Source organism: Gavialis gangeticus, unplaced genomic scaffold, assembly GCF_001723915.1.
Source record: "Gavialis gangeticus isolate Ggan-Ray unplaced genomic scaffold, GavGan_comp1, whole genome shotgun sequence".
In the NCBI taxonomy this organism is placed as follows: domain Eukaryota; kingdom Metazoa; phylum Chordata; order Crocodylia; family Gavialidae; genus Gavialis; species Gavialis gangeticus.
The window spans coordinates 10,344,183-10,358,164 of record NW_017729005.1 but is presented as its reverse complement, the minus strand read 5'-3'; the positions used below and the strand labels follow the sequence as shown (position 1 = coordinate 10,358,164).

General features: G+C 39.5%; 1 protein-coding gene across 3 annotated transcripts in view; it reads left to right on the top strand.

The window, feature by feature from the left end:
* Positions 1 to 13,982, top strand: part of ANKRD28 (ankyrin repeat domain 28) — a 224,984-nt gene that overhangs the window by 154,219 nt on the left and 56,783 nt on the right. For all 3 annotated transcript variants that reach the window (XM_019508654.1, XM_019508653.1, XM_019508652.1), the window contains exons 9-12: positions 4,151 to 4,229; positions 7,642 to 7,756; positions 9,197 to 9,279; positions 12,815 to 12,878. In XM_019508654.1, coding sequence (XP_019364199.1) covers positions 4,151 to 4,229; positions 7,642 to 7,756; positions 9,197 to 9,279; positions 12,815 to 12,878 — 341 coding nt within the window. The remainder of the gene's footprint in view (positions 1 to 4,150; positions 4,230 to 7,641; positions 7,757 to 9,196; positions 9,280 to 12,814; positions 12,879 to 13,982) is intronic.

Genomic DNA, 13,982 nt, shown 5'->3' with positions numbered 1-13,982 from the left:
TGCTGTCTCAGGAAACTACATCCTAAATCTTTAGAAGCCTAATATTTTCAGTTCAGTGAACTGGAGCTGCTATTTCATTACTTAAGAAATTCACTTTCTATAGTTCTCTGTACACTGCTTTCCAGCCTATTCATTTAACATATATATTTGAAAGGTTACAATCACAGAAGAAATAAAAATCTTTAGATCTTATGTGTGTGTTCAATTCTGAAATTATTTATGCAGTCCAAAATACTGAGCATGACATTTTTCACAAAGTTTTAATTTTGCTCTTTTGTATAACTGTATATTGTGATAGACATTTTTTTAAAATCAAATTACCTCAATGTAGTTACAGAGGAACATAAGAACTTAGAACTTGAAGAAATCTCTAGTCCTGCTGATTTGAGTTTCATTTGTAAATGATTGTAAATAGTCCTTCTTAAAGCATGTTATTCTGTTGGCTGGACTTTTTGCTGATTTCCAGATTACATGTATTCATAGCCAGTTTATACCTATTTGCTCTTGTGACAGATTTTCCTCTAGTTTAAGTAGGTCTTTTACCTCCTTGTTGTTTACCCTAATGATGCATTCTTGGAGAATGATCTCTCCCTTCTCACCATTTGGGTGGCTTCTTCATCCTGCCAAAATGTTGTTAGTTTCCTGTTCATAAGAAAGACTGCCCTAATCATCCTAGTCACCATTTTCCACGCTGTTTTATTTTAGATAACTCTTTGGTTAACATGAGTAAACAGTTGTCCGCATCTGGAATTCTGTGTACACCTCACTGGAGAATTGTACTTCTGTACTGGAAACACCTCTCCTAATTATATTTTAGGATTGTATTTTTATTTTTTTTACTCACACATGACATTTGTGGCTCATAGTCCTGCTATAACCATCTAATAAATCTAGGCCCTTCTCTTTAGCTTCCAACAGATGTGTTTCCTAGCTTAAAGCAGAAATTTCTATTATACACTAAGTACATGTTGTATTAATGAATTTCATTTTGTTCCTACTACACCAGTCTTTAAAGGTATCCCCAGTTGTCCTCCCACTAATACCTTCTCCCCAGCTTGATATTTCCTCTTTCAAAGTTACCCATTATTGTCTCCTCTTTACCTAGTACTTTGTCTACCCTGCAATTCTAGTGCTAATCCTCACAATATTTTCCTATGTGGCACTATGTCAAATGCTGAAGTCCAGATAGATAAAATCTATTGCATTTCCTTCGTCTAGAAAATCAATCATCTTATCAAAGCTGTGTGGTTAGTCTGGTACAGTTGACCTTTGGTAAACATGCATTGCATTTTATACCTTTTTCCTTTTACCTGCACGTGTTTAATTATACTTTACTTCAAAATTTGTTCTAAAGGCTTGCATACTATTGAGATGAGACTAAGGTATGTTTTTCCCATTTTTAAATATAGATGCTATGTTTTGTAATTCTCTGGTACTCATAACTTTAGAGATTTATTAAAAATCCTTGATACTGAGTTTAGTTTCGTATTCCAGTTCTTTCAGAATTCTAGCATGTAGATTATCTGTGGTCCCCCCCAAAGTGAATTGCACTTTTGAATTTTACTTTAACTTCAGGTGTGTTTGTCTGTTTGAAACACTCAGTAGTTTTCTTGCTTAGTCCTGAAATATCATTGCTCTTATTGAAAGCCAAGCAAGTTTTTTATTTAATTTCTGAGCCATATGTAGATTAGTTTAGATGGAATTCAAGATAAATCTGAGTTCACTCTGGTGCATATTGCTTCTCCAAACTGAATCACATTGGCATCTTCACTCATAACCAGTCCTGCACCATCTTCTGAAAAACACAGTATGAACTCAACTCACAAAACCCCTCATTGTGCATTACAATACCCATTCATGTCATAGCGGCATGGCATTTCTTGCCTTATATACAATCTCATCAAGGGTACTGAGGAAAAAGTCAGGATTGATTGATTCCATGTGCAGGCATTCTACAGTCAGCGGAGCACTGCTCAAGGTTGTTGTAATGTTTAAAGGCCATGTCTAGGGCAAAGGAGATGGTTAGGCACTTCTCCTGAAGCCGAGGCAGAGTTAGAGCTCTGCAGGACATTGTTTCCCAAGGGTCATTCCATGGTTATCTGTGCCAGGAGGTGCACATGTGCTTTGTGTAGTGCAGCACAATTGTGCAAGGCCTCGGGCCAGGTTTGATGCCAGAGGGTCTGTGAGTCTGAGTGGTCACAGTAGTGTATGAGCCCAGCATGTATAAATAGTGAAGCCTGTGCAAGGTCATGGTGCCCATCTTCCATTGCTGACTACCTGGGTTGGTGAGGTAGGTGAAACATAGTGCTAGCACCTGTTGGATAATCAGGGGTGCCCTCTATATTGTCATTCCACTGTGCACTTGCCCATGCCAAACTGGCTGATTACAGATCGGAAGTTGCCAGGGATTATGAGCTCCCAGCCAGTGACAGTAATGCACTTCTCCATGGCAAGGGGTGTCTGCAGGCTGGTGCTGTCATGTGAATGTGAATATTTCTATGAAGTTCTTCTCTCACTGCTAGTCATCCTAGGTCTTCATGATGATGTGTTCCCAGCAATTGATACTCATGCCAGTACACAGTCTGTAGGTGGTCCAGGAATTCCCCCCGTTATCATGATGTCTAGTATGGCATAGTCTTTATCAGCCAGGTAGCTTTTGGGGGATAAGAACCAGGAAGCAGAGAGCTTGAATGCTTATGGCCAAGATTTTGGTCATATCCATGTGACTGTATATTGGTGCTGTCCTCCAGGCTGGACAGGATCCAAACAAGGGCAGTGGCAGGCCTTGACTCTGCTAGCAGGTGTACAAGACACATGTGACCTGCTGCCACTGCTGGGTTGGGCGCCACACGGTGCTGCATTCCAGGCTGGGAGTGTAATTATGATAAGCCTTTGAGAGTGGAAACTGACCAGGGAATCTGTCCCTCTGCCTTCCCCCAGCTGGCAAGTCCATGGATGGGCACAGTCCCCAGGTGACTAACCAGTCAGGACTTGGCTCTGTGCTCAGCTGTCCTTGGGAGCCTCTGAAGATGGGGTAGGGAGACAGTCTCTGTCAAAGCACACTGTGCTGTCAGCAAATGGTCCCCTTGGCTGCGGAGTGCTAGCAGTACATGTTCTAGCAATATTTTTGCGGTGCTCTGGACAGCTGAGAGCTTGAACGGGTGCACATGCCTGGCATACCACATTTCTGAGTCGCTGCAAATTTCCCAGTAATCCTTAGCACTTCAAATGAATGTCCATTTATGCCCTATGACATCATTAAGGTATATCACCTTTACCTTTTTATCCATATTTCCTGAACAGTGTACAATTTGATATTTGAGTATAGTTGATCAATACGTGCATATGTACCTCTGAGGAATAAAAAAATGTTTTTATATTTGTTAATTGCAAAACCATGTTTCTCAGTAGGGTTTATAATAATTTTTTTTTTGTATATGAAGTTTTCTACTTGCCTTTAATGAGCTGGTAGCAGAACACAATTTCATCCTTAAGCAATAACCATAGGAAAGACAGTGTATGAATGCCTTTAGATCATGCTGTTAAAACCTGAAATCCTCTCATGCATTAACATTGACCTACTTTTCAAGATATCTTTTCTGGGTGAATGGTTAAATGCACATTTGGTATGTGTGTCAAATCTACAATACTCACTGTGGTTGAATAGTTCACGTTAAGGATTTCTTGCATTTTATGATGAATTACTTAAGAGTGTTGTTTTAAGGCAACATCAAGCAAATGTCTTATGTTCTAATATCACTTGTATCAATCTGCAATACCTATAGGTATTTCTTTCTTAATCAAAGAAACTGTGTTGATTGTTTGGGTTTTAGATTTATGGGGAGGTGGGCATAGTGCATGGTGCTAAATTTACCCAATATCAGTATTCTCTTGAATAATGGGCCCAAGGTACAATTCTGAGATGAGTGCGCATGACTGAGTTGCAGACATCTGGAACAATAGTTAAAAACGGCAAGGCAGGCACTTTGTTGGAATGCCCGCAGTGTCGTCCTGCCTTGTCCTTTGCCAGTTGTCTTATAGTACTGCAAAGAGATTTACAGGATTTGTGGCAATACATTTGCTATTTCTTATTAACCTTGGATAAAATTCTACTACGTATAGTTTGATTTATTTTTCCCCTCTTCCCCAGAGTAAAGATGGCAAAACACCGTTGCACATGACAGCAATTCATGGTAGATTTTCAAGATCCCAAACCATCATCCAGAATGGTAAAAAGAAAGGGTTTTTTTTTTAACGTACATGATGTTGAAATGTTAATGATATTTTCACTTTCTGAAATAGTATATTTACTTGAATATGAGACAACCCCCCACTAATTAGATTCTATATATGGAAAATTAAAAATTTGTTATAATATTCCAGGTGTAAGATCTACTTATTGAAGGTTTGCCTTGACTTTGTCCGCCTCCTACTGCTACAGCAGGGAAAATAAATCTGCGGAGGGGAGCCCCCTTGCCCTCTGCCCTCCCCAGGTTCTTCCCCACTCCCCTCACTGTCAGACCTTATTCTCCCTGAGCACCTGGAAATGAGGTGCAAATTTGAAAAAACTGAACTTTCAATGATATACCTGTAGTAATTTGCATATAAGCTAATTACTGTTGGTACCCATAGACTTAGTTCATCTAAAATTGATTCATTTTTACCTTTTTTGAAATTGCAGGAAGTTTTAGCACATGTATTCCATTGACACACTTATAAGCAGCACTTTACCTATTTATACATAGTACAAACTATGCATGATATTAGTCCAAAGCTGAAAGGCTCATGATTTATCAAATAGTTCATTGGACTGGGCCCCAGCAGAGTCAGCAGCATTTCAGGCCATGATGACCCCATAGCTCAGCACTGCTCCATATGTGTGTGTACTCCAGATACCCTCTTCTACTCCCCAAAAAGATCCATGTGCTAATTAACCCTCCCACTCATGACTGGAATGGGGTGTTCTTGTCATGAGTCCTCCAAAAATGGGGTCCTTCAAAAATGTTTATGCAGATGAGGCACAGGGCAATCTGCTTCAGTTCTACCTGATGGAGGGTTTGGTCACACTAACCATACATGACAGGCTGGGATAGGGACATCAGAGGAATTTTGGATGAACTGTTTGCGGCCCCGTTTGTTGATGTTTGTCAAAAATTTAAGGTTGGTGAAGAAACAGGAATCATTAGAAATGGGAAATAAAGGCACAGTTCAGCTGTAGGATTGAAGAGGAAGTTGAAATGTACGCAGTGTCGTAGCTCACCATGACTTAGAGTTGGCACTGATGGGACTGGGCACAATGGGCACTACCATATATCTTACTCAGGCTGCAGTAACCTATCCTTATAGTAGGTTCTCATAAGCATGTTTGCCCAATATGGGCCATGTGTTTTATAGTCATGCTCAGTGTTGGCTGCATTTAATCATGTTCATAGTTGGTTTCCATTACTGAGCATATGCAGTTTAATGATAGAGAATGTATTTAATGAGGCTTCCTTTCATGTGAATATAAGACGAGGAGCCATTTTCTCCCATGCTGATGGGGGGAACCTCATCTTAAATTTGAGTAAATATGGTGGGTTCTGAAATACTTTAGCAGATGAGGTTCTTTGACTAAAAGTGGTATCTCTTATTAGACCAACTGAATAGGTCGAAAACTTGTTCTTTGCAAGCTTTTGGGCACAAATACCCCTCTTCAGGCCTAGGGGGAGTCTGATGCTGTTTTGTGGTCTCCTGGATGGAATAGAAGCCAATATGCCAAATGCAGGCCTGTGAAAATCTAAATGTTTGGCTGTGCGGATCAGAGGCCATGGGGGACAATAGATAGAAGATTTGGGGTGGGGAGGGTTGGGGAATATTGACCTGGTGGTAGAATAGCTGGTAAAATATAGAGAGGTTACCTGGGGTTATTGGATGGCAAGCTGGGTTATAATGTGCCATAAATCCAATGTCTATATTTAGTCCATGATTTTTTGTATCCAGTAGATTTATGAAGTTGTTTGTAGGCTCATCTGTGAAAGGTGTTTTGTAAATTCCCTTTGAGGATTAGAACTGAGAGATTGGAGAGAGTGGTTGTCTTGTAAGAAGTGTGCACCCACAGGTAATTGGGTATTTTTGTCCTTGATAGACTTTAGGTGTGCATTCATTCTGGTGTGCAGTTGTTTGGTTTTTCCTACATATTTTCCATCATTTAGCACTGATGGAAAATCTCTCTCTCCAGTCTCACAGTTCTAATCCTCAAAGGGAATTTACAAAACACCTTTGTTAGATGAGTCTATGAACTTTGCTTCATAAATCTACTGGTTACAAAAAATCATGGGCTAAATATAGACATTGGATTTATGGCACATTATAACCTGCCTGCCATCTCATTACCCCAGGTAACCTCTGTACATTTTACCAGCTACATTCTGTCACCAAGTCAACATTGCCCCCTTTTCCCACACCTACCTGTCTCTCACCTATTGTCTCCCATGGCCTCTGATCCTCACTGCCACACATTTTACATTTTCACAGACCTGCATTTTTGTATACAGGCAGTCCTCGACTTACAGTTGTTTCGAGTTGCAATGTTTCATGCTTACAGCATTTATAAATTGACACCATTTCAACTTTCTGACATCAGTTTCGACTTTACAATGCTTGATCTGACATGGCACCACACCAGCAAACAAGTTTGCTGCATTGCCCATCTCCCTGGAGAACACCTGTCCAAACTTCCTTGGACACTTTCTTTAAGAAAGCAGACAAGACTCCAGAAAAACCTGCAGCCAAGACTCCTGAGAAGACTCCAGCCAAGAACCCTTCAAAAAGTCCAACCAAGAGCCCTTCAAAATGTCCAGCAGTTACCTCAAAGAAGTCCTTCTAAATCCATACGATTTCTGTTTGCAATATAAATACATTAATGTAGCTATATTACTCATGTATAATTGATTGAGTACAAAATTCTGGGTTATTTTTGGTGTAGGATATTGGGCCTTGGTTCTAGAACCAATCCCCCATTTATAACATTGTTTCCTATGGAAAATCGGTTCTGAGTTACAACGTTTCAACTTAAGACGCAGGTTTCAGGAACCAATTGTGTCGTCAGTCCAAAGACTGCCTGTATTGGTTTCTGTTCCATCTAGGAAAACACAAAACACCAGCAGACTCTCCCTGTGCCTGAAGAAGGGTGTTTGTGCCCAACAGCTTGCAAAGAACAATGTTTCCAACTAATTAGTTGGTCTAATAAAAGATATCACTTTTACCTAAAGAACATTATCTGCCTATGTCCTTACACCAACATGGCTACAATCAACACTTCTGAAATACTTTGGCATTTTATGGCCAAAGTTTCAGTTTTTATAGTCTGATTATATGCTTATAGACTGAACCCAGCTACATCTTGTTTTTTCTAGATGAAAAAACATGGGTTTTCTATAGGGTTGGATCATTGAAACTGTTTCCCTGTAAAGTTATGTGGCAAGAGATTTACCGTTACTTCATTAGCTCTTAACATTCAATATCACTTAAATATTTTAAATATTGACACTAAAATAATCACATGCTGACATGTTACTATCACTTTATTTTGAACCCCATTTTGATAACAAACCTGTATGTATGTGTGTGCATGTGTATTCACATTAATTATTCATTTTATAGGAGCTGAAATAGACTGTGAAGATAAGAATGGAAATACTCCATTGCACATAGCAGCTAGATATGGCCATGAACTACTAATCAACACTCTGATTACGAGTGGTGCTGACACTGCAAAGTAGGTAACATTTACTGACTTGGGCACAAGCTAAAATAGTTTAGAAATGTACCAGTTGGATAAACTATAGCAATATATTATTTTTTCATATTTTGCAAACTTCAAGTTAGAAACCCTGTAACATAGAGTATGGACAAACATGATTTATTTTAGTTCCCTTAAAACGAAAGAGTAGCTGCTTTTTAGGAATGTGCAGCAGCTGTCACACTATTACATCTGCTTCATTATGTAGTTATAACAGTTGGTTAAATCACCTTAACTTTGACCCCAAATGAAGAAGGATTGGAGCAATTTTGCTGCCCTTGTGTTGCTATAGAATCATGCAGACCTAAGTCTTGTGTCCTGAGGGCTTGAATCTATATTCTTTAATAGGCTTGTTATTTTGGGGATGGGCAAAATGGCAGATTTGCCTGGCAGCCAGACTCCATTTCCTAGCAGCCACTGCCTGTATTGCTGCAGCCAGTTTCCATGGAGGCCCCAGGAGGTGGGGCCATGACAGCGCAGGGCCACATTTTCCATGGAGACTGGCCCAAACAGCACTGGCAGGGTGCGGCTGGGCAGGGAGCTGTTTTCAGACCCAGGCAAGGATTTTTTGGTGGTGACAGCATGGTCCAGAGCTGGGGGACAGCCGCGATCCGCTGCCTGCACTCCCCTACCCAGGGCTTGTGGTCAGCAGATCACAGCTTTGACACATCTCCAGCTTGTGCTATCACCACTGCAAAATGCTGGCCCTGGCCTCAGCCCCAGAGCAGCTCCCCACACAACTGCACACCCTGCCAGTGCTACTTGGGCCAGTCTCCATGGAAAACCTGGCCCCACACTGTCATGGCCCTACTGCTTCTGGAAACCAGCTGCAGCAACGTGGGCAGGGGCTGCTGGGAAATAGAGTCCACCGCAGGCCTCATCTGGCCCGCGGGTCAGACTTTGCCCACCCCTGGTCTGTACCTGTGGTCTTTCCATGGACTTTCCTGATAGAGCATCTTATTAAATAGGCACACTGGATTTTACACTTGCTAATTTTGATTATTTGTAAAATATATGTTTGAGAGATGCAAAACAAAATCTCATCATTTTTATTTAAATGTCACTCTAAATCAGGGGTGGGTAAAATGAGGCCCGGGGGCCAGATGCGGCCTGCCAGGCCATTCTATCCTGCCCGCAGGGCCCCTAAAAAATTTAGAAAATTTAATATTTATCTGCCCCTTGGCTGCCTGTCGTGCAGCCCCTGATGATTTACCAAAACCCAGTAAGCAGCCCTCCGCCCGAAATAATTGCCCGCTCCTGCTCTATATGTATGTTTTAGGTTTTGATTAGATAATTTTTTTTAACATACTAAGAGATTTCCCAGATCTGTCCATTCTAATTATGTGTAGTTTGGCATGCAGTCTTGTTTAGCTTTATTGTTATGGAACTGCGATGTCTGATTATGGTGTATCTTAGGCGGGGTATACATGGGATGTTTCCTCTCCATTTGGCAGCTTTAAGTGGATTTTCAGACTGCTGCAGAAAACTCCTTTCATCAGGTAGGATGATCTCTTTAAAATGTTTTGGTTACTTTATACATAATTAGTGATCCTTAGTGCTTTCAGTGTGGAATTAATATTAATGTCTTATTGCAAAGTATATAGAAATGAATAATTAGTTGACTTATAACTGAGGATCTGTACTAGATTCTTTGAATTACTAACCATAGTTAAAGTTGGCACTAGCTTTCTGTGGTAAGCCCCAATTGCAATCTTTTAGAATTGTACCAGGAGTGAAGCAGTGGGCATGAAAGCCCACAAATTTGATTTGCACAGTCTATAATGATTCAAAATATAACGTGATTTCAGGGAGTGAGGGAGCAAGACTCTAACATCTGCAAAACATAGTTACCCCCAGCCATCATGGCAGTCTAGTGCAATTTGGCTTACGCCAGTGATACCCAAACCTGTGGCCCCCACGGCTCTAAATTGTGGATAGCTTCATTAAGAATATAATTAGTTTTGAATTGGATCAAGACCAAAAATAACTTTGGCTATTGCATTGTCTCCACTTGGGCCCAGGTCAATGTTAGCAAAGAATAGCTAAGTAGGGAATCTCTGGAGGAGGGAAAAAGGTTGAGAAATAGATGAGAAATGGCCACCATATAGATTTCCTGATTCTCTTCCCCAGCCCCAGCACAAAGTAGAACAGCTTGCTGGAACGTGCACCAGGTAACAGCTGTCCTTTAGGGACTATATTCTAGCTAGGAACAGGAAGAATACAGCCATTTTGCTTTTCTGTCCTCAACAGCCCCCTCTACTCAAGGTGCTACATCAGATGTATGCATACTTCAGACTTCCATAGGTCTAAGGGATTTTCAACAGAGGACTTGCAGGTGATTTTTTTTCCTTATGTGAATTGGGCAGAGGGGCATAGTCCAGGTGAATCATCTTCCCTGAAGAAACAGCATTGATCACTTTTTAAATATACTCAATTCTCAAACTGAACAGGTTGAATACTGCTATCCTAGAAATGCTTTTTTAGTATATGGAAGTTAATATTGATACATATCTTTACTCAAAGTAACTTCTCTTTTGTGGAGGAGAAATTGATTTGCATGTATATTCAGAATCTTGAGAGATACTTAATTTGTCACCACTCTTCACAGACTTAGTGAAGTCAGTTTTGCCGCTGTGATGGATAGTCCTTAGGGAGGTACTGATGTCAGGCAATTTAGTAATCTATGGATAAACAGAATGGAGAATTATATCTGTTGGAAGTGAGGGAAAGCACCAGAATGGGGCAGTGGAGAAGCAGCCCATTTTAATATTGATAATATCACTTAAGTTGGACTTGGGATGCAGGAAGTGAGGTAGCATTGGGTGAGGAAGTAGCCTGAGGGAAAATGGAATTCATTCATTTGCAGATCACTAGTTTTGGTCACTGACTCCTTAAAGTTTAAAAAATATGAATTCCCAGGCAAAAACAAAACTGGAGTTCTGGTCATAAGCATCTGTTACTCAGGAATAAAACTCTTAAAAGAATATTGTAGTTTTCTCAAACCATAAATGTAGCTTGAACACTTGGTTGTTTCTTACTATTATTATTATAACCTCAATTTTAAACTAAGTATGGAATTGCACTGTTAAAGTCACTTAGATAACTTGTAATCCTCATAGTCTTTACCAAAGTTCCACCCTGCATGCCTGTGCACTTTGTGTAAAACAGATACATTTTGGTGAAAGGAGGATATTTCAAAGTTCATTTATGAGAATATATGAATTGCCATCCTGGATTTGACCAGTGGCTCATCAAATTTAGCATCCTTTCCAGGTGTAGGCAGCCACTAAGTATTTAGGGGGAATATGTGAGAAACTTCTTCATTGAACATTTAAAGAATAATCTGCTCTTAAAGGAAGTTTCTTTCTAACCTCTATTAGAGGCTGGCTTGTGCCCTGAAACAGGAATTTGAATATCTTAAAAAATGCCATATAATGCGATTTAATTTTCTTGTTATTTTTAATGCTTAATCCTTTTTTGAGCCTTATAAGAAAGACCTGAGCCTTCATGGTACCTGTGACAATGAATGCTACAGTTTCATTTTGTGATTTGTTTACAAAAGCGTTTCCTTTTGCCAGTTGTACATTTCGTTGACTTAGACTAAAATTTCAGGTTAGATCTTAAGTTTTTTCTCTTGCATGAAGATGGGACTTAGGGCAAAGGCATGGCTTTCTGCAGGGGAAGATTTACTTCCTTCATTTTCATAGAGCATTGTATAAATCTCAGTTCATCATTTTAAATTAGAGCAGTTCTTGAGCTAGCTCATCTAACTTATGATAGTTGAGTGTATCTTATCTCAATTCTCAGCTGCAGTCAGTCAGACAAGCTCTGTCAGTGTGTGTGGAAGCGGTTAACATAGGAGTTGATTCTGTCACCACTCTAGATAAGAGCTCCTGTAGGAAGAATCCAAAACTTTGTTTTCTACGAAGTTGTGATACATGAGCACTATTTTTCTTTTACATGCTCTGTTGTGCCCCTCTTAATAACATTCAAGAATTATCTTGGCAAATCTCCAGTTATCCCTCAATCTACAAGCTTTGAATAATTTAGAAATTGGTACGATTGTGGCTGGAGCACATGCATATGGTTAGCAGGGGAGTAATACCTTAATATGTAAAATTGTGACTACGTGAAGTGGGTGTGTGGATTATCTTACCTGAACATCCTGAGTGTGGTATATTTTAGCAAAGAGACATGTTTGTGTCCACTGACTGTGTAGAGACTTAAAATAAAAATATCTGCTGTAGTGAGAAAATCAACATGAGCAAAGCAAGACACTTAGATCATGGGTCAATTTTCATTGTCACTATGGTGTATGGTTTTGAAGAGTTGTACAGTCCCTTGCATTTAGGAGCAAACTTAAGGCTGCTTTGGTGATCGTAACTGTGCATCTCCATACATTCCAATATTTGGATTTAAGTAAGATCTTAAATTTGAATTTCCAGGGTTCTTACAACATTTTTGAGAAAACTACACCATTCTCTAAAGGGTATTTTTCCCCTTAAGTAACTGGTATTTACAACCTTCACTCCAGCTTAATGAAGTTCTTTGCCTGGGAATAGAAACCTAAACTGAAGGATGAAATAATGCGAGTAGCTTCTGGATTTAGTAATGCTGACATCACTCTTAAAATGATTGCTATACAGAGCACTGTATATTAAGGTGAGTAGTACTAGCTTATTCTTAAATGTTGCTATTACACATTTTTTGCAAATTTTGTTTGGCAATATTTTTAAACAAAACCAGTAAGCAAAGATTATTCCATCAAGAACTTCTAGCCCTAATGCTAGTTAACTTACATTTTCATTGTCATTCCTCTTATATGCAGTCAAAATTAACATGGTTCCTGAAATACAAAATGCTGCTATTTGCTGTATTACAGATAGTAAATGGTTTTTTAAAAATATTTTGACATTAACTGTTCTAACAAATATAAACATGCATTATGGCATTATAACTTAGAAACTGCTGATAGCAATTTGGTGAAAGAGATGAATACTGTTTAGTGACACCATATATTAACTCTTTTTGTAGGCTTTGATATAGATACCCCAGATGACTTTGGCAGGACTTGTCTTCATGCAGCTGCAGCTGGCGGGTATGTAGCAGCATTGCTTTCAATTTTACTTTTCAAAATTACTTATCTTCCCAGTCTTTTCTCTCATCTTTTTACCTCTTGGAGGTAGGTAAATATGAATATAGTTTAAGAACACAATAAATTTGTGAAATGCAATTTCTACTTGGTAATTTAATCAATAATTGAATTAGTGGCCAAGCATAATCATTCTTGTACCCCTTTCAGATCTGGGATTAACATGGATTTATTATACAGCAGGTTTGCTAACTTCTAGAAGTTACAGGCAGAACCATCCCTTGTGGGGGTGTGAATCAGGGTGACTGCCCCACACTCTGGGCACTCACCGACCTCCCCACCCCCACACTGCACAGGCCCCGCACAGCTTGATACGCCCCGGGCCCTGCATGCCCCTAGGGTCAGCTCTGTATACAGGTCTAAATTGTGATATTTGCTATAGCCCTCTGTTTAGGCTATGCAGAGATCCATATGGAAAGGAGCGTCACAGACTGTGTTGAGCCATGGAGCCATCTATTTTCTTGTCTTCCCAACAAGTTGCTTATGAGGAGAATACTTTGTCATTTCAGGTAGTCCTGAAATAAGATGAGCAAAACTGAAAGAAGGCTTCTTAACCCCCTTTTTCTCAGCACAGCTGTATGTGGGCTTACCACAATCTGCATGTATAATATGGAGCTGGTTTTCACGTTTATAAACGTTTAGGCTGCTTGGAGTTGTTGGTTGGACCCAGCTTGCCCAACATCTGTATAGATCAGGTGCTTTAGTGAGGCTTTTTTGGTGCTTTTATCTAATAGCTGATTGAATCAAAAAGCCCCACTGAAGCACCTGATCTATATAGATGCTGCAGAGCTGAGTCAAAGTAGCACATGCTTCTTTCAGTAAGGTGCTTTTTTTTTTAAATATCTGCAAGCAGCCTTACTTATTTAGACAAGGTGCTTTCCAGAAAAGAAGAATGTGTTGGATATTTTTATCAGTATGTGAAGGAAATAAAGGAAAATGTGAATGAAAACATAGAAGAACTGGATAAACCCATCAGTTAACCCAAAATGTTCATACTATGTGTTTTTATATATATATATATATATATATATATAGTAAATATACTATTTA